A 19,820-nucleotide genomic window follows, 5' to 3' on the forward strand; every position below is an offset into this window, starting at 1 on the left:
GGCACGTCGGCGAAGTGTGCAAATACTCACCTTCGATGGCCCCTGGCACGTCGGCGAAGTGTGCAAATACTCACCTTCGATGGCCACTGGCACGTCGGCGAAGTGTGCAAATACTCACCTTCGATGGCCCCTGGCACGTCGGCGAAGTGTGCAAATACTCACCTTCGATGGCCCGTGGCACGTCGGCGAAGTGTGCAAATACTCACCTTCGATGGCCCCTGGCACGTCGGCGAAGTGTGCAAATACTTACCTTCGATGGCCCCTGGCACGTCGGTCGAAGTGTGCAAATACTCACCTTCGATGGCCACTGGCACGTCGGCGAAGTGTGCAAATACTCACCTTCGATGGCCCCTGGCACGTCGGCGAAGTGTGCAAATACTCACCTTCGATGGCCCCTGGCACGTCGGCGAAGTGTGCAAATACTTACCTTCGATGGCCCCTGGCACGTCGGCGAAGTGTGCAAATACTCACCTTCGATGGCCCCTGGCACGTCGGCGAAGTGTGCTCTTCACGGATGAATCAAGGTTTCTACTGTATTGGGCAGATGGCAGACAGTGTGTATGGTGTTGTGTGGGCAAGCGGTTTGCTGAAGTCAACTATTTGACCTAGATAGTTTGTGTGTATGCATTGATATGTAGGCTACGTGTGCCTTTTTAAAAATGCATGTAGTTCTGTCCTTGAGCTGTTCTTGTCTACTGATGTTCTGTATTATGTCATTCTGTATTATGTTTCATGTTTTGTGTTGGACCCCAGGAAGAGTAGCTGCTGCTTTTGCAACAGCTAATGGGGATCCTAATAAAATACCAAACATACCAAAAAACTGATGCCACTATGGTGACGGTGGGGTTATGGTATGGGCAGGCATTAAGCTACGGACAACAAAAACAATTGCATTTTATCGATGGCAATTTGAATCCATCACCTCATGTTTCAGCATGATAATGCACAGCTCCAAGAAGCAAGGATCTGTACACATTTCATAGAAGCTGAAAATGGCCCAGTTATCCTATGACCTGCATACATACTCAGCAGACTTTTGTTTTTTATAATCAGCAGACATGTCACTCATTGAGCGTGTTTGGGATGATCTGGATCGATGTGTATGACAGAGTGTTCCAGTTCCCATCAATATTCAGCAACTCCACATGGTCATTGAAGAGGAGAGGGACAACATTCCACAGGCCACAATCAACAGCCTGGTCAACTGTATGTGAAGGAGATGCGTTATGCTGCACACCAGATACTGACTGGGGGGGGGGGGGGGGGGATTTGTGACCAATAGATGCATATTTGTATTCCCAGTCATGTGAAATCCATATATTAGGACCTAATTAATGTATTACGAACTGTAGCTTTATATGAACTGTAACTCAGTAAAATCTGTGAAATTGTTGCAGGTTGCGTTTATATTTTTGTTCAATGTATATACAGTATACACTAGATGACTGACAGAGGGCGCTGTGTTGAAGGCACCGTGCCTCCATCTTGGCTCTATTGTAAAACATATTTTGGAAGTTATATAGAAATGCATTTATTAATCTCTACAAGCTTTTTTTGTCCAGGTTTATTATATTACAGGCCTCTTAATTCATACATTTAAATTATATTTTTATGTGAGCAAAAAAATGTATACAAACCTTTAACCTTAAAATATACTATTTTGAGATGACTAATGTTATTTTCCCCACTACAACACAAAACTATGTAAATATATATAATTTTGTCCAGGGTTTATATGCATCATTTATCCCAAAACAAAATTTGCCTCGTCTATTCTGATGGTGGGGAATGATGGTCGATGACATCTGGGATCAACTTCGTTACCTTGCTTGAGCAAATTCGAATCACTCACTGGTCACTCGTCATGTAATGCCTGATTATTTTCAAAATGGAAGCGCAGAAGACTGCACGTGAACTTTTCACTGAAGCAGTGAGAGCAGTCCTAGAAACGTGGCCTGTTTTACAGGTAGGTGAATATTTCATATATCAAACACTGTATATTCGAGCACAGGCTCTAATGGTGTAATTATTCAGTCGTAGATAGCAATAAGGACATTCATGGGCCGTGCTGATAGCTGGCTACTAAATGTAACTGCGTTAGCTAGCTGTAGTTGTTGGACTGTGCTGTTTGGTTAGCTAGCTCTATAGCGACAACGTTATAAGCATGTCAGCTTCCTAGAGATCTAATTAAGCAGTATACCGATGTTTGTAGTTACGTGTGTAACAAATAGTGTACAAACGTTGTTTTGCAGATCGCAGTTGATAATGGATTTGGAGGCGTGTACGGCCAACAGAAGGCAGATTGGATGGTGGATGTGGTCCAACAATATTTTCATGACAACGGTAACCTGACCCATGATTTTCATACATGGCCTAACGTTACCCAAATATCTGTTGTATTATTATATACGTCGCATCTTCTTCTTTGCGTTACCACACAACTGCTAGTATGAAGCACCCGTGTCTGCTCTCTTCAGGTTACTTGTTGACATGCTGAACAGTCCCAGGCAGACTTTCAGTTCAATCTAATTGAAACTTCTTTTACAGCAAACCTGCAGCCAGATGAAGTGGAGGACTACATTGCAGACCTTATGAACAATGAGTTTGATACAGTGGTGGATGATGGCAGTTTACCTCAGGTGCATTTAGTTTTCAATTCAGACATTTAAAATGTCAACACACAATATTGGGGCAACCTGAAGGTCTGTTTCATTTAAGTAAGCGCATTCTTAATGTCAAAATGTCTCTAAATCAATGCTTTTTTCATTGATCAGGTGGCACAGAAGGTTAGCCAGATCTTTACACAGTGTCAACAAGGAAAGCTTGCAGAGGTCAAAGATCAGATAGTCAAACTTAACAAGAGTGCAGAACGAGCCACGGTCACACACCAACCAAACGCTGAAGAGTGTAATGGCGATGAAACAGAGGTAAGGATTTTATTGGTATAAGATGTCAAATTGACTATTTGAATGCTAGTCAGTCGTGTCAATTCTGAAAAGGTTGTGATTGTGGCATTGTAAATCTTGTCATTGTAATCTAGTTCATGGAGTGTGAAGCAGCAACGTCAACAACCCCCCCGCGTAGATCGGCACCCAAACAGACAGATCAACCCCAGTCTCAAGAGGAAAACGATGGTTGGACGACAGTGGTGCGCAGGAAGTGACATTACTGTGGAAGTGCTGAGTGAATTGGGATTTTACTGCCTCCTAACACTGTCGCAGTTTTGTTTTATACGTGTCTCTACGATGGTTCTGTCATTGGGAGGACGGACATATGTTCTGATGAAAACCTGGACACGTAACCTGTACCTCGAGTTCACATTTATGCAGAGTTCACTCTTATTAGGGCATCTGAGGAACTGTCACTGTTTACAGGAATTTCATTGTTTTTGGTACATGGAAATCCAGTTCAGTAGCGATTAAATAACCATCTATAGTGTGTATATACATCACTCACCTACAATTGAGGGGTTGGGTTAAATGCGGAAGATATCAGTTGAACAACTGACTAGGTATCCCCTTTCCAATAGTATGTATTACTGAGTAAGGGATAGAAAGTGTTTGCACTGATCCATGTTCTATTTTCATATCAAATTGATAGGTCTACCTGCTACAACATGTTTATTTTCAGTATAGTCGGCAGTGCTAAATATAAAACTTAAAACAGCCAACTTAAGAATGGTGAATTTATTTAATGTACTCAATTCACCATCTCTTGGCCGCATGACAGTGGCATACAGTACTCTGAATCTGGTTTAAAGATTTATTCTGAAGAATACAGGTTGTAAGATATCTGGTCTTTCTTTCAGTCATGTTTAAACACATTATGTTCACAAAATAAGCATTCCACATACAGTTTGGCGACATGTATAAAACAAAGTGAAGGATTTTTTTTGTAGACTTTTTTTGTACACCTGGCATATCAAGGCACTATTTTAACAAATGTGACTCAGCACAATGAGAAGTAGATCATCCATTTTAAAACAAACTACAGATATCATATTCATCCCAACCATTTATAGAACCTGTAATGCTGCTTTAATAAATACAAAGAATCTGTAGATTTAGGTTACTGCTACTTATGTGCTCAGAGTAATGGTAACGTCAGTTTATATTAACTTTAGATAAATACTCAACGTTTCATTTAGAAAAGATCTCCATCTAGGCTGAGAATAACCACACTGACTTAGTGGTACAGTATGGACTCAGTGGTATACAGTAAAGGTTAGACGCATGGTAGTTGTGTTGTGGTGGTGGACAGTAGTCTACAAGTTGAGCCAGGGGTGCTGCAAACACTGAGTGGCAGTGGCTCTCTTCTCTGGTGTGACGTCCAGCATGGTGAGGAGGAAGTCACTGAACTGGGCCGCCTGCTCCAGTGGCCACTCATACTTCTCCAACAGCACCTCAAACAGACCCCATGGCTTCAGGTTGGCTATGTGCCTCAGCTCACCTTCAGGAGTGAAAACAATACATTGTTCCAGTGAGCTAAACATTAAACCACAAATAGGGACAGTCTCTCGGATCATCGTTTTGGGGGCTGCTGAGTGGCGTAGCACTCTAAGGCACTGCATCTCAGTGCTAGAGGCGTCAATACAGACCAGGCTGTATCACAACCGGATGTGATTGGGAGTCCCATAGGGTGGCGCACAATTGGGTTAGGGTTTAACTTCATTGTAAATAAGATTTTTTTCTTTAACTGCCCCGAACTTGCCGAGTTAAATAATAACTCCTATTAGGCACCATACAGATATGTCAGCTTGTGCTAGTCATTTTGAGGATATTTCTGTCGACATCTGTTCTAGGAACACTGAAGGAAAATATATTGTGGTACATTCTAAGCAGATGAGTAATACGAGACAGGACATGTTACAGTACTACAATTCACATCTAAATCAGTCTGATATTTCTTGTTGACGCATTGCTCAACGAGGCATTTTTCTCTTGAACCACAGACTATTCTGTGACATAGCTTTTACATACAGTACAAAACCATTACGGATACATTTGACTTTTTTTGCACCTATTTTACTGTCAGACTTACCTCGCCTGTCAAAGTATTCTCGTGAATATCTCCCAGACAGAGCAAAAGGGGGCGGAATGGCTCCCATTAACTCAATGATGTGTGCAATGTGATCTGAGAGAACAAAAGAGAGCATTACGTCCCTGTTAAATCCTCATTAAAATAACTCACTATGTAACAATCTACAAATGAATGGCTTCCTGTTCTGTGTGGAATCAGAAATTGTCTAGCTCGAACAGCTTATTTACATACAAGCATGAAACATACAAAACCTCTCATTGTGGACCCCCAGATCAGGTATTTCACAATTTTGTTGTAGTCCTGAACAAGCTCACCTGATTCACCTAGTAAGGGCTTTTTGACAAGTTGCCTATTGGAATCAGGTGTGCTAGCCCTGGAATAGATCAAATACCTGGAATGGCTGGCATCCCCAGTTAAGAGGTTTGAGAACCACAGGCCTAGAAGATACAAGGAGAGTACAGATCCCTCAAACTCAACTGTGGACCTCGAAGCCAGTTCCACTGCATTGTTCCCGTCTAAAATCAGGGATTGATTTAGACCTGGGACACCAGGTGGGTGCAACTAGTTATCAGAGATGCTCACTTAGAAATTCTTGTTTTGAAAGAAAAAAGTCCTTTTGTCCATTAAAATAACATCAGAAAGTTTAATTAAATAGTACCATCAAAACACCAGTCAACGTCAACAGTGAAGTGGCGACTCCTGGATGCTGGCCTTCTAGGCAGAGTGGCAAAGAAAGTCATCTCTCAGACTGGCCAATAAAAATAAAAAAGATGGGCGAAAGAACAGACACTGGACAGACTAAATCTGCCTAGAAGGCCAGCATCCCGGAGTCGCGTCTTCACTGTTGACATTGAGACTGGTGTTTTGAGGGTACTATTTAATGAAGCTATCAGTTGAGGACTTGTGAGACGTCTGTTTCTCAAACTAGACACTAATGTACTGGTCCTCTTGCTCAGTTGTGCACCTGGGCCTCCCATTCCTCGTTCTATTCTGGTTAGGGACAGTTTCTAGGCAATTTCTAGCATGGAATAGCCTTCATAGAATAGAATAACCTTAATTTCTCAGTACAAGAATAGGCTGACGAGTTTCAGATACTCAACTAGTCTAAAGGCCTGTTTTATTGCTTCTTTAATCAGAACAGTTTTCAGCTGTGCTAATAATTGCAAAAGGGTTTTCTAATGATCAATTAGCCTTTTAAAAATTATAAACTTGGATTAGCTAACACAACGTGCCATTGGAACATGAGTGATGGTTGCTGATAAATGTAGATATTCCATTAAAAATCAGCCATTTACAACATTAACGTCTACATTGTATTTCTGATCAATTTGATGTTATTTTAAAAAATGGACAAAAATATTTTTTCTTAAAAATAAAAAAACAAGGACATTTAGTGACCCCAAACTTTAAAAAATTAAAAACATATGGGGTATTGGAAATGTAGACAATTACATTGATGGAAGCAACAATCTGCAAAATTAAAGCTGATCCACCCTTTTATTATTATTTGAATACCCCTGGTACAGACCTTCATCTCTAGTGTAGTCCTCTCCTGAGTGGGGCTCGAACAGGTAGTCCCCTGTAGCCAACTCAAACGCCTGCAACAAAAATGTCACCTTGATCAAAAATACAATCCACAGAAGGGCAACGTTACAGTGGGACATCTCAGACGAAACAGGACATAGGATGATGTGAAGAAGGTGGTGGTTTGAGTGGTCCCGTCACGGTTTCCTAGCTTACCATGCAGGCTACGCTCCAGATGTCTGCTGGAGTGCCGTATTCTGCCCCTATCAACACCTCCAGGGCACGGTACTGACGTGTCTGGATGTCTTCTGTGAAGTGTTTGTGCTGGGGAAGTAGGGGGGGGGGCTGATTAACACCATGCTGTTCTGTACCATCTCCACACATCACAAGAGAACAGCTCCAAGTCCAGGTTATCATGAGAACCGAACATACGGAGCTTGTTATTCCCTTCCCGCTGAAAACAGTCACTTACCACCCAACAGGCATTGCCCAGGTCTGCTATCTTGATGCGTATTTTGTCAGCATTCTGTGGTTCCAGGGGATTGACCAGGAAATCTGCTGCGCTGAACACTAGAGTGACACAGACATACAATTTAGCTCATAATCACAACAACCTCACCATCTAAATACAGAGAACAGTAAAGCAACTGCATGCTGGTGCCAGATATACACAGGGCAACAGAAGTGACAGACAGGATCACAGACGAGAGAGATGCCTAGTGAGATACTGACTGCTGGGGGACAGTCCGGAGTGTTGGCTGTCTCTCCCGGTGGAGTAGCCTGACAGGGTAGACAGTGCTGACTCAGACGTGGCTGACAGTATGGAGCCAGCAGACATCCCTGACATCCCAGAGCCAGGGCTGCAGAAACGCATGGGGTTGTGGCCGTTCCAACCCTCCTCGATCCACAACGAGCCAGACTCCGGGTTGGCCTTGGTGTTAGCCGTGGACGAGACGTGGGTGTAGCAGTTCCCGTTTTCATTCCCCTTCACCACAGAGGAGTCTGGCAGAAGAAATGGTATCAACAACATATGGATTTAAAACAGAAACTCAACCAGGAAATACAGCGGCTACCAAATCACCGTTATGAAGGGATTGGCATTGCAGTGTCACTAGTAGAGGTGAACCACTCACTGTTGGCGTTCCTCTCTGGGTCCGCAGCGTCGTCGTCCTGTCCGCAGGGGGTGCGTAGAGGGTTGGAAGGGTCTGGTGGAGAAGTCCCGTCCAGATCCTCCATCTTCTGAAGGTCCACCAGTCTCTCCTCCAGCAGACGCTGCTGCCGCTTGGCCTTCCTCTTCAGCTTCTTCTTCTTGTTCTTGGTCACCTTGCCGTTCTAGACACACAGATGGACATAGAGACAGATACAGGGTTAGGCCAGGACGTCTGGAGCTTTCCCAATCATGATGCCAGCCTGACTGACCATGTGATGCTCCCTGACACGGTTGACTCCAGGGCACAGGACCAGAGGGTCCAACACAGAGAGTAAATGCCCGGCAGAAAAATAGCAGAGTGTGCAGAAAGGAAGTACCAAACTGAGAAATATTCAGTGTTAGCCCATCTTCAGTCTCTCTCAAACAACAAGTCTTCCTCAGACAGGTGAGCTTTAATACGTTGTAGTAATATTATGGAGTTCAGATGGCATTAATAACTGTATCTATCTACAATGGGGCTCAATTACATTTCACATGATTACTTTTGATTCTAATCCTCATTTCCATGGCAGAATCACTGCCCTACAACAAACAGAGTTTTGATTGCAAGTAAAACTTGTGGGCACTTAGGAAGCAGACTAAACATGATCCCACCGCAACCTCTCTATATCCTGCTAGCTAGTTGACCACGCTATTCTGAGCTCCAGCATGTTACCGTTGACAGTTCTCCAGTAGGTCTCTTACAGAAAGTCCGTCCCATTTGACAGTATCCCTCAAAGCTGACCTGGTGAACTCACGCGACCACGGCTGTCTGAACAGGCTTTGGCTCAGTGGGTTAGCTAGCTTTGCGGTGATCTGCTGAGGCAGCTAACGTGAGCCACGCCTGGAATTTGAGGAAGGGCCAACTGTACCACAAGGGATCAGATGGCATTCTGTTTTCCAACTGAATAACAGTGCTACGGCTTTAAACTTCCCCCAGCCATGGCCGTGGGGGCAACAACACACGCTCCAGTTCAAAAGTCCTTGAGGTTGTTTATTTTTTAAATTTTATTTTACCTTTATTTAACTAGGCAAGTCAGTTAAGAACAAATTCGTATTTTCAATGACGGCCTAGGAACAGTAGGTTAACTGCCTGTTCGGGGGCAGAACGACAGATTTGTACCTTGTCAGCTCGGGGGTTTGAACTTGCAACCTTCCGGTTACTAGTCCAACGCTCTAACCACTAGGCTACCCTGCCGCCCCACTAGGCTACCACTGCATATACTGTAGTCTACTTGTTAATGGATTTAATGGATTTGGTATGAAATGCTGTCTACGCTACAGTAATACATTAAAGTATGGTGCTCTTTAAGTGCCAAATTCCAATTATGTGATCATTGATGAGGCCTGTTTGCATTGTTCAAAACAAACATTCTAAGAACTGCATACAGTGGGCTAGAAGCCTTCTTGGTACTGGGGGTATATTGCAGAGAAACGGGATAGGTTGTTTTCACCTGCCGTGATGAACATTTCCTATTTCAAATACCAATTTTAAAAAGTACTCAAATTAGATCCATATGAAAGGAGGGCAGCTGTAAAGAGAGCCTATTGGCTAAAACTGTATCAAGTCAAAGTGCTGACACTTCCTCACATCAACAAAAATTGGTGTGAACACCCTACAAACCCAATAAAGAAACTGGGTAAATGATTATGTTCGTTGTTGGACAGCAACAGGAGGCTGAAACGATGCTTACATAGAAACCACAAGTCAGCCATGGGGCAAAGCATTGTCCGGTGATAAGGTATTACTGTGAAGTGTCTGACTGTGACGATTCAGTCACCAAGACCCCATTCCCTCTCCTTGATTTTTTACATGTCGTTTAGAAAGCCAACTACTGTTTTGACATGCAGAGACAGATGATACACTACCTGAGTAGGAGACGAACCACTAAAGACACACACACACTAACCATCACAACGCCAGAAAATCATTGTTAGGCAACATGATCACATCACACAAAAGCTGAGGTGAGTTATGATCAATGTTAAAGCACTGTTCACCAAAAGTGATTTTTTTTTTTTTTTTTTTGCAAGACTATCCCTTCTGTGGCAGGCAGGCAGGACTTCAGTCTGAACATACCTGGTTCTCCCTTGGGGCGGTGCTAACTGCCATCAGAAAACGAGGTAAAAAAGGAAGGGAGGGACAGTAAACCGTAATGACCACAAAAACAAACACACAAGAAAAACAGGACAAAGTTAGAAACCAAATAGAGACAGAAGAAATGACGATGAGCAGATTTGATAGCAGAAAGTATGCCAAAGAGGGAAGAGACAGACGCATAGGAAACATCTAAACATGCAAGTAACAAATCACCACAGATTTACATCAACAGTTTTGGCTAAATTTGAGAGAGCAAAGGCTTTTGATGGCGTCAAAGTGAATATAGATAGTTGTCTGTATGTGTACAGCAGGGGTTTCAAACATCAGTGTTTTCAGCGAGGTCCAGAAGACCACACTGACATTTTATAAATTTCCTTGCCATCAAAATTCCTCTGTGCATTATGAAGAGACTATATGTAGACCCATTATCATTTCTACAGTTTCTATTTGGTTTTAACCAGTAAAATGGTCATCCACACCCCTGGTGTACAGTATAACGCTCACATTACTGTGAAGTCAGTAATTTGTCAAGTCCAATTAAAATGTTAACAATTACAGCACACATACAGACACACATGAAGCACTCACAAGATGACCCTATGCTATAACCCCTCAGAACAAGTTTGACTAGTAACAAAACGTATGTTTAAGTTGAAAGTCTAGATGTTTTCATCATAATGAACCAACCAGCTCACCTGAGGAGCCCGAGGGAGGAGGGGCTCCTGACTGCTGCCACACAGTGGCCTCTGCAGCCAGCCGTCTGACGTACACCTCATCTACATCCAGCAGGATGTTCTCCGGCTTGATGTCGGTGTGGATGATCTTACATTTGGTGTGCAGGTAGTCCAGGCCCTGCAGAACCTGTGGAGGGCAAGACATGGAGTATGTATAGGGGTGGTTGAAATGGATACTTGGAACTGGCCGGGTTTCTAGTAAAGCGTTACTGACTACTGGATCATTAACATAACTGCTAGCAATGGTGATATCTAATACGTTGATCATATTTTCCAGGTTAACTGGCTGTTTTCTAAACGCTGCACCTGTGAAACCGGCTTGATATGCTATAAAACACAGGAGAATGTGCTGTGGTATTCCTTACCAGTCGGAGAATGCACTTCACATAGAATAGACGCCGTGTCAAACCTGCTTGATGTGCTATAAACAAAAGGGGAAAGAGCTGTGGTATACCACTGTACCTGTCGGAGAATGCTCTTCACACAGACTAGAGGAAGACCCATGTAGTTGGACTTGATGATCCACTTCAGCAGCTGGTGACCCAGAACCTCCAGCACCATACACACATCTGACACACCAGTTAAGGAGAAGCGGATTCACTCAAACTTACACATGAAAGATCCCTTTAATACACAGACCAAAATCATATTTATTTACCATGCCTGCATTTTTATATATCTGAAAGTAGTGTGTAAAAAATAAACCTGGACAAATTAAAAGCCACCTAATGACCTAGTCATGATTCCTGCATTTTCACAGACCCTGTGACCAAAACACAGGTATTGTGTCCGTGTGAATGGTTCTGCTTTTTTGCAGGTAAATTCATAAATTCAACACTTCCATTATTTAACACCTCCTTAATTTGAACTGCAAACAGCCCCCATGGTTTAAACCCCCCTACCCCTTCCAATTGGCCAGTTCCCTACGGATTAGTATAAAAGGGGTCTACCTGCAAAATAAGAAGTAAATTAGGGGCTGTTTGAAAGGGGGTCATATAAACATGGCCTTATATTCTTTTTTTACAGGTAACATACCACATCTTCTGTCTGAAATGGGTGAAGGAAAACAGGGAAAATAGTAGTCCAGGCAAGTAGGAGGAGAGGAACAAGATGTGCAAGGTCCACCAAACCCAGTCGATTACAGGGTCCACCAAACCCAGTTGCAGCCGGTAAGCAGCAGAAAGGATACGCACGCCATTGACCCCGGATATCTTAAAGTCATCAATAAGCTGTACAATGGTCTCTCGTTTGGGGTCTGTAGGGTCACTGTCTCGCACCTTAAGCCACAAAATAAGCGCAGAAAAGTTACTTCAATTCAGAAACAGTGTGATCTATCCGTATATATGCTAGAGATGTTTGTTAGAATGTACTAGACTCCGACTCCCCGGAGTGTTGGGCTAGCTTAGCCATCTACACAGTACAATGATTATGACATCAATCAATTTCAACAAACAACTATGCCATTTGCTTTGGAGGATGCCCTTGGCCTTGTAGCCATTAATGAATGATGTCTGTGGGTGTGCTGTCTGTCTGAGGGTGAAATAAATAGGAATGCACTCACACATCTGAGCAGTTTAATCTCATCCAGCGCAGTCTCTGTGTAATGCAGAGCACTCTTCACCACTTTCAGTGCCACAAAGCGCTTCCTCCTACACACAAACACAATCATGTCATGACTCAAACTGAAGAGAGAGAAAAAAAAAAAACAGCCAATAATGAAAACTTAACCATTCAGCACTGAATTAAACAAGATAGGAATGAAAAACATTAAAACAGGATAAATATCATTAGGATTCTCATTTGTGTATTACTGGTATAGTTTAACAGATACACTCGAAAATCAGTCACTTACTGCAGGTCCCAGCATAGCCATACAGTAGAGAAGTGACCCCAACCAAGCTTTCTGACTACGTGATATCGGCCATTGAACAAGTCTCCAATCTTCACTGGGTAGTACCCACCTGAAATATACATAGACTTTCACTCACACAGGCTTATTAGCATTATTGCATCATCCTCGTTGATAAATTATATTGTGAGGTTGACATACTGCATCTACAATATCATAAGTATTATTACAAAATCCATGTGGTGACTACATTCATTACATAACCACCAACACAAGTAATTACACTCCCTGCTGATTTTTCAAATAGAATGACCTTGACCCTCACTTTCCTAATCTGCCACACTATTGCATCGATCCATTAGACAATTATATAGCCTACCTTTGCAGTAATCCGATGGGTCCTCCTGCTCCTCATCATCTGATCCGAGCAGCTCTGTTGGTGGAGGGGTGAAGTCAGGTGGGGGTGGGCTGAGAGCCTGCGGAGAGGTGGTCTGAGATGAGGAGGTCAGTGGTTTAGGTGGAGTAGAGAACAGAATTGGAGGGATCCCTAGTGAGGGTGCTATGGGAGAGGACAGTACAGGGGTGGACAGTACGGGGGTGGACAGTACGGGGGTGGACAGTACGGGGGTGGACAGTACGGGGGGTGGACAGAGTGTCAGAGGAGGGAGTTAGTGGTATAGGAAGTGGCCTGGTGGTTAAAGCGGAAGGACGTAAAAGATGGGGAGGGCTCTGGGAGAGGTTGAGTGAGGCAGGGGTTGGAGGTCCGGGGGCCTCTGGGACAGGTTGAGTGGGGCAGGGGGTTGGAGGTCCGGGGGTTGGCGGTCCGGGGGCCTCTGGGACAGGTTGAATGGGGCAGGGGGTTGGAGGTCCGGGGGCCTCTGGGACAGGTTGAGGGGAGGGGTGGGAGAGGTTTTTGGTGGAGTCGCAGGCCTGTGTATTGTGAGGATGCGACACAACTCATCTGCGGTGGGAATCTGGGACCTGAAACAAAAACACAGAACATCCTGATGAAACAACCATCTCAATATGGTTTCTGTTTGCCTTTAGGAAGGTGGTGACAATGCCTTTTCCTAAACAATAACAACCAGCAAAATATCCCTTTATCTGAAAAAAAAATAGACTAATTACATCAGTTATATTTAACTAGTTATCTAAAAGACTGACTTGACATTCAGCAATGTAAATACTGTGATTCTCTTGTAAACAGAAGCATGCGTGCGCTTCAAATAGGGGCAATGAGGGGTTTGTGTTTTATTATGAGTGAGACGTGCGTCACATTAAATTAAAGTGGAGTGCTGACTGTGGCCTGTCTCCAAAATTCATTGGGGGGATTATGCAATTACCAAGGGATAATGATTGTCCAAGTAGTGCACCCCTTATATCTACATTTGTACGGTCCCCACACGTATTTGTAACAGCAGTGAAATGGGTATTGTTAAGGTTTGCCAGGGTTAAACTGAAATAGGCACAGAGCAGGAAAGGGGGAGGCATGAGTCAATGTGCTTATCTGGAGAGGTGAGTCGCTCCACCGCCCCCATGTATTTATAGCACAGACATAACTACTAGCTAGACAGAACCAGCTGCAAGAACTGATACATGCTGGTAGCCGACGCATAGGCAGGGAATGGGAATAACGTTAGAGTAGCCAACGTTGCTCACCCAATATCCAAACTGGGGAGGTTGTCACCGGATCCTTTTCGATGTTTCTTTCCTTTCTTCTTATGCTTCTTACTGTGGGTGCTATGCGGGTTGTTATTACCGCTGGACACTGCTGGCGATCAGGGAATATATCATTAACTACCATATATCCACAAGGCTAACGTTACGGCTATCATAGAGCTCCCTTGTAGTATCTGCAGTACTCAATCGCATGGACAATCCGCTAGGGTTAGTGCAATTCGGGATCCTTGGGACGTCCCTAACCGTAACCCACAACCCTTACATAACCCTAACCTAAAACCTTGATTTCACCATTCAATGGGGTGACTTAGGTACGTCCAAGGGATCCAGAGTTGCAAGGAGCAATCAGCTAGCGCTAACTGGAAATATTACATTTCCATTTGCAAATTGGACTAACGTTACTTGCCAGCTGCGGATTTATTTTTGTGTGAAATCTGAATACATATCGTTGACGTGTAAAACTTAGTAACAATACGGACAAATATTGGAAAGAAAACACATTGCCACTGGAAATATTTTTAACATATTAGCTAGCTCGTTTAGCTAGCAAGGAGTGTCTGTGCTAGCTGGTTAGCTTGCGTGCGCCAGACAGCTGGCTGGCTAACGTTAGCTAGGCTTTTTTTTATTATACAATGACAGAAACATACAAATCAATTCTAACTCAACGATGAGATAAATTAGTAGTCATGCGACCATCTTTATCATTTACATTGTGTTAAACGGTAGATACAAACATAATATTTGGCATGTTTTAAAACTCTCACCGTTCATTGATATCATCAGTGCAGCTGTCACCGCGCACACTGCTGGCAGGCTGCATTTAGGTTCGCGCCTGCGCTGTAGTTATGAGCACAAGAGCTTTGGGAACAGTGGTGGGGTCAGCTGAGCGGTGGTAGGGCCATGGAACAGTGGTCACTGGCCAGGGGGATATGGGTATGGCAAGTCATTTAAACGTAATCTGTCAAATCTACCCTGGTCAATTGTCATTTCGATTAACCTGGCATGTATCTACCATCCAGGCTGTATCACAGTGCAGCAGGTAGCCTAGTGGTTTGAGCGTTGGTCCAGTAACCGAAAGGTTGCTGGATCAAATTAAAAATATGTTGTCCCTGAACAAGCAGTTAACCCACTGTTCCTTGGTAGGCCGTTAATGCAAACACGAATTCCTTCTTAACTGAGGTACCTAGTTAAATAAAGGTTCAATTTAAAATCACAACCGACTGTAATTGGGCCATGTTTGGCCGGTGTAGGCCTTCATTGTAAATAATAGTTTGTTCTTAACTGAAAGAATGTTATTGAAGAATATAACTTAAATATAAATAAATCTCTAATGAGATTTAGTATAACATCTGTGGCCTATTCCATTGTTTTTGTTGGTAACAAAACAATGTATAGTATAGTGATTTTGCCTATCTCATGGGGTTGCATTCATAGCTCCATCAATGAATTTAATATGCAATGATGGTGGTTACATTTCCCCAGCCCCACCCCTCAGCTTTGGCTATACCAAACCAAGTGGATGGGCTGTGGTGTGGAAGACCAGTAATAGTTACCAATAGATTGAGGCTTCCTGGTCGCTTGTGCCAACTCATGGCTTGTTTATCATGTTTATGCTGAAATAATAGCTTGGCCCAACGTTGTTTGTTTTTCGATGTAGGATTGTACTGAGTAATGGTGATGTTTGGCTGGACAGAGGTTTAGCATAAGAACGTTGAATGTGATACATTTGGGGGAAATGTAATATAAATGTCATATACTGGAAGGGGTTGGCATGGGTCAGATTGTCTGTCTCTGCCACACTGACTCCTGTCTGTGTCTACAACCCTGTTGTGGCAAGGACAGGAGTATGAGGAGCTACAGCAAGAGGGGGAATGTGGGAGGAGGGACACATTTTGATAGACATTGGAAAGGGAGGAGAAATAGGAGACAAAAATAAGAGACGTAAGAACATGGTGAACTTTCTGGCTTGGGTGTCTGGGATTGTGCGCAATTAGGTGGTTGACTCATCAAAAACAAATACAAATGGAGGCAAGGAAACAATAGAGGATAGGAGGAAAGTAGACAGTGAGGGGAGGGAGGGTTGAGAAGAGGGAGGGAGGGTTGAGAAGAGGGAGGGAGATGAGGTGAGAGGAAAGATTGGGAAGACTAGAGTTGTGGTTTACTGCATGTTCTTGTCAGACAGTCAAATTTAGGTTTGTTGTCTCGTGTCTCTCCAGTGTTTACTCTGGTAAGTCACTTCAGGACAAGCATCTGTCTGTTTGAGTGTTTACTGTAAAAAGAACAACACCTCTGTCTGCTCCCAAATGGACCTTTTGGACTGGAGGTCTGGATGTGCTGGGATTGTGACCCACTATGACGTTATAGGACTAGTCGTTAATGGACGCACACACACACAGGCACACACAAACAAAAATCACACAAAAGCACTCTTGTGCACATACACTCAGTTACTCATTCACTCACTCAGTCTGTCACTCAGTCAGTCAGTCACTCACTCACTCACACTAAATATGGGCATGTAGTGGCTGTGTTGGTTTTTGACCTGGGACTCCTCTAGAATATCATATAGGGTTTATATTCACATCATTTGATATTTCTGTAAATTCACACCTTGTAACTCTGCATAGTTGTTGTCTGTGATATACAGTGTGGGATGAATATACACACATTGTAAAGATGCTTGTGTGTGTTGCTGAGGTTATAACAGATGACGTCTGAGCAAGTGCTTGGCAATGACATATACACATAGCTAATATATATACAGTGTGTGTGTGTGTGTGTATTTACTATGCAAACAGAGAGTGGCAGTCAGCAAGTTTCACTCTGCAGTGTGAGGTTGGTCAACAAAAGTGGCACCTGCTTGGTTCAGTCAGTGTGTGTTGGTGTGTGTGCTGTATATATGCAGAGATTGTATAATATGTGTGTTTGAGGGAGATGGGGTTTGTTAGCAATTGTATGTGTGTTACAGTGTTGACAAGGCTATTTTTCATTTTTAAAATGGTCTTACCTCCTTCGTAGATATTGTAGATGCCAATGGAAGGAGGCCAGACAGGGGTGACTCCAACTAGAGCAGATACTGTCTGCTTTCTCTTATGTAGGCAGAGATCCAGGATTAGTTTGCTCAAAGAACGCAAAACTGACACAGGAGGTTGGTGGAACCATAATTGGGGAGAATGGGCTCGTGGTAATGACTGGAATGGAATTAGTGAAATGATAAGAAATACATCAAACACATGGTTTCCATGTGGTTAATGCCATTCCATCTGCTCCGTTCTTGACATTATTATGAGCCGTTCTCCCCTCAGCAGCCTCCTGTAAAAACTAACCATAGATCAGAGTCTGAGGGAAGCTTCATCCTTACTCCCTATGTCGACCAGGAACACCCCACCAAACCCATTTGTCTATGACAGACAAAATAGCATGACAGACCACTGTCTCCTGCAAACACAAATTATGTCATCCTCACCATTGTGTGTAAGATCATTTCTGATTATTTCCCTCCCTATTTCTCTTTCTAGTTGCCCCCCTTCCTGTCTCTCCCTCTCCCCACCTGTTTCTTTCTCTCTCTCCCCCTACCCCCCCTCTCTCTCCACACCTCTCTCTCTCTCCCCATCTCTCTCTTTAATGTATCTCCTCACCTCTCTCTCTCTCTCCCCACCCATCTCTCTCTTTCTCTCTCACTCTCTCTATCGCCCCACCTCTCTCTCTATCTCCCCACCTCTCTCACTCTCTCCCCCCACCCCTCTCTCTCTTTCTCTCTCACTCTCTCTATCGCCCCACCTCTCTCTCCACCCAGGTGTTTGTTAGTTTAAGGCAATGAGGACAGGACTAGAGAGGGCAGGAGAGGACAGAAGGGGAAAGGAGAGGGCAGAGGACAGGAGAGGAGGGGTGATCTGTGTTTTCTGGAGAGATGAACGAAGGCCTTTGTTTAGAATGTGAGAACATACTTTTTTTCCCCTCTCTCTCACTCTCCCCACCTCTCTCTCTCCTCTCTGTGCACTCCTCCTTCTCCTCTTCCATCCCCTCTTTTCTCACTCTCTATCCATTCTCACCTCTCACTTTTAGTTCTGCTGGTACAGTATCCTCTGGGGAGTGTGCTTAAGGAGTCCGGAGTCTCTTGGGAGTTCTGTTGTCCACGTCTCCTCTTCTGCTTCGCAGGTTTATTCTTTGCCTGATTTTTGCTTCTGTGGGTGCTGCTATACTCAGGAGGATCTTTGTTACTTCTCTTTACTCCAAGACTGGACTGGAGGTGGTTTCAGAAACACAGACCAGGTCTCAAAGTTTTTCCTTGTCTATAGTCATTTTTTTCTTGGACTAACTATCCCAGTTAGTTTGTCTTGGACTATCCCAGTTAGTTTGTCTTGGACTAGTACAGTCTCCAATCCTGGGTTTTGGATTTGACCAGCCGTGGGCTCAGATCCAGAAACCTGACGTGGCGATGCTGAGATTTTGGGTTCTGTGTCTGTGTGTGAGTGTTCTCAGTGTAGGCGTTCTAACTCTGAACCCCCAAAAACACGAGATAGAAAATGAGGTACAACACGATGTGGAACATGTGCATGGAACATGGACCATGGAACATGAAGCGAGGGAACCCGATAAAATCTATGCAGAGACTCTAGCAACCCACCAACCTGCCACATACACTCCTATAATGGACACACGTGCCACAGTCCCAACTCTGACAGACATACCTCTTACAGAAACAACTGTGATAGGTACAGCTATTACGGAGTCAGACGTACCTGTGGTCGCCACATGTCTTTCATCAGGTGAGTCATTCTCTGTATGCCTCTTCTATGCATTCTCTGAGTGCTCTCTATAGTTGACATAGCTGTCTGTAAAAAAAAACGTGCAATCCACCAAACCAGTGAGGATTTTAAGAGTCTAAATCCTTGAAATGTCCTTTCTAAAATATATTTTAACCTTAATCTCTAATTCTAAAATCTAAGTGTCTCTCTCAGCCCTACCCCTCACCTCATTAACGAATGATGAAGAAGGCAGGGATCAGGAAAAACACAGGGAGGACAAGAATCCAAGAATTGAAGAGGAGGGGGAGGAGGAGGAGAGGGTGAGGGATGAGCAGATGAGAAAGGACAGAGAGATGGAGGCGAGCAGAGGGAGGAGAGGAGTGACGGGAAGGAGACATGCAGCAACTGTAGAGGCCACTGCGTACAGAATGGTAGGTATACAGACCTCTTCAATTCTCCTTCATTGACACACTGTGTTTTGCATTGGATGCTTCTTAATCTACCACATCCGCCGATGTAACATTTCCACATCTGCGTTGAAAGGTGGCAGAGCTAGAGCGAAACATCCCGGAAATCGGTCTTCTCACAAATACGTCTGTAGCATCCGAACGGTTTGACCTAAAAAACTATTCTGATCAATCCATGGAAAGGGGACCCCCACAAGTGTCAGGGGACTCATCTGAAGTCGGTACAGTTGACGTGAAAACGTCTGTTTGTAGCGTCCAAACCATTTGGTCTACACTATGGAAAGGGGAGATTCTCACGAACACGATGGTGTTCTCCGTTTTGCTCTATGACCCCCACACGTGTCACAGGACTTGTCTGAAGGTAATCGGTACCGGTTAAAAAAAGTATGAAGGTAGTTTTGTGCCAAACAAAAAAGGGGTTAAATATGTATGTAAAAAAATAAATATATATATATATATTACCTGAGCTTTCTTATCTCTCCTTGATA

The 19,820-nt window shown here is 43.7% G+C and overlaps 3 protein-coding genes across 3 annotated transcripts in view; 2 read left to right on the forward strand and 1 right to left on the reverse strand.

The window, feature by feature from the left end:
• The first annotated feature begins 1,856 nt into the window (after positions 1–1,856).
• Positions 1,857–3,887, forward strand: tsr2 (TSR2 ribosome maturation factor). Its single transcript, XM_029621439.2, has 5 exons — positions 1,857–1,966; positions 2,253–2,343; positions 2,548–2,639; positions 2,775–2,927; positions 3,041–3,887. Exons 1-5 carry the CDS (start codon positions 1,889–1,891, stop codon positions 3,161–3,163), a joined length of 537 nt encoding a protein of 178 aa, XP_029477299.2. The 5' UTR covers positions 1,857–1,888; the 3' UTR covers positions 3,164–3,887.
• Positions 3,749–14,960, reverse strand: srpk3 (SRSF protein kinase 3). Its single transcript, XM_065005256.1, has 18 exons — positions 14,882–14,960; positions 14,097–14,208; positions 13,209–13,418; positions 13,090–13,164; positions 12,817–13,028; positions 12,441–12,549; positions 12,150–12,237; positions 11,778–11,865; positions 11,051–11,157; positions 10,550–10,715; positions 9,834–9,859; positions 7,698–7,896; positions 7,297–7,566; positions 7,037–7,134; positions 6,781–6,888; positions 6,569–6,638; positions 5,041–5,133; positions 3,749–4,449 (listed from the first exon to the last, which is right to left on the reverse strand). Exons 1-18 carry the CDS (start codon positions 14,895–14,897, stop codon positions 4,265–4,267), a joined length of 2,232 nt encoding a protein of 743 aa, XP_064861328.1. The 5' UTR covers positions 14,898–14,960; the 3' UTR covers positions 3,749–4,264.
• A 1,913-nt stretch (positions 14,961–16,873) lies between these two features.
• The window catches only part of si:dkey-32e6.6 (extracellular matrix protein 2), a 45,579-nt gene continuing 42,632 nt past the window's right edge, over positions 16,874–19,820 (forward strand). The window contains exons 1-2 of the mRNA XM_029621440.2: positions 16,874–18,886; positions 19,079–19,296. Of these exons, the coding sequence (XP_029477300.1) occupies positions 18,556–18,886; positions 19,079–19,296 (549 nt within the window). The 5' untranslated portion in view covers positions 16,874–18,555. The remainder of the gene's footprint in view (positions 18,887–19,078; positions 19,297–19,820) is intronic.

The sequence above is a fragment of the Oncorhynchus nerka genome, linkage group LG20 (assembly GCF_034236695.1).
Source record: "Oncorhynchus nerka isolate Pitt River linkage group LG20, Oner_Uvic_2.0, whole genome shotgun sequence".
NCBI lineage: Eukaryota > Metazoa > Chordata > Actinopteri > Salmoniformes > Salmonidae > Oncorhynchus > Oncorhynchus nerka.

Bases quoted from the DNA above. Each gene is read 5' to 3' on its own strand.
- tsr2 (XM_029621439.2), top strand. From the start codon at position 1,889: ATGGAAGCGCAGAAGACTGCACGTGAACTTTTCACTGAAGCAGTGAGA. The intron at 1,967-2,252 runs GTAGGTGAATAT...GTTGTTTTGCAG, and splicing joins AAACGTGGCCTGTTTTACAG to ATCGCAGTTGATAATGGATT. The intron at 2,640-2,774 runs GTGCATTTAGTT...TTCATTGATCAG, and splicing joins ATGATGGCAGTTTACCTCAG to GTGGCACAGAAGGTTAGCCA.
- srpk3 (XM_065005256.1), bottom strand. The intron at 12,238-12,440 runs GTAAGTGACTGA...GTTTGTGTGTAG, and splicing joins TGGCTATGCTGGGACCTGCA to GAGGAAGCGCTTTGTGGCAC. The intron at 4,450-5,040 runs GTAAGTCTGACA...TCACTCCTGAAG, and splicing joins AGAATACTTTGACAGGCGAG to GTGAGCTGAGGCACATAGCC.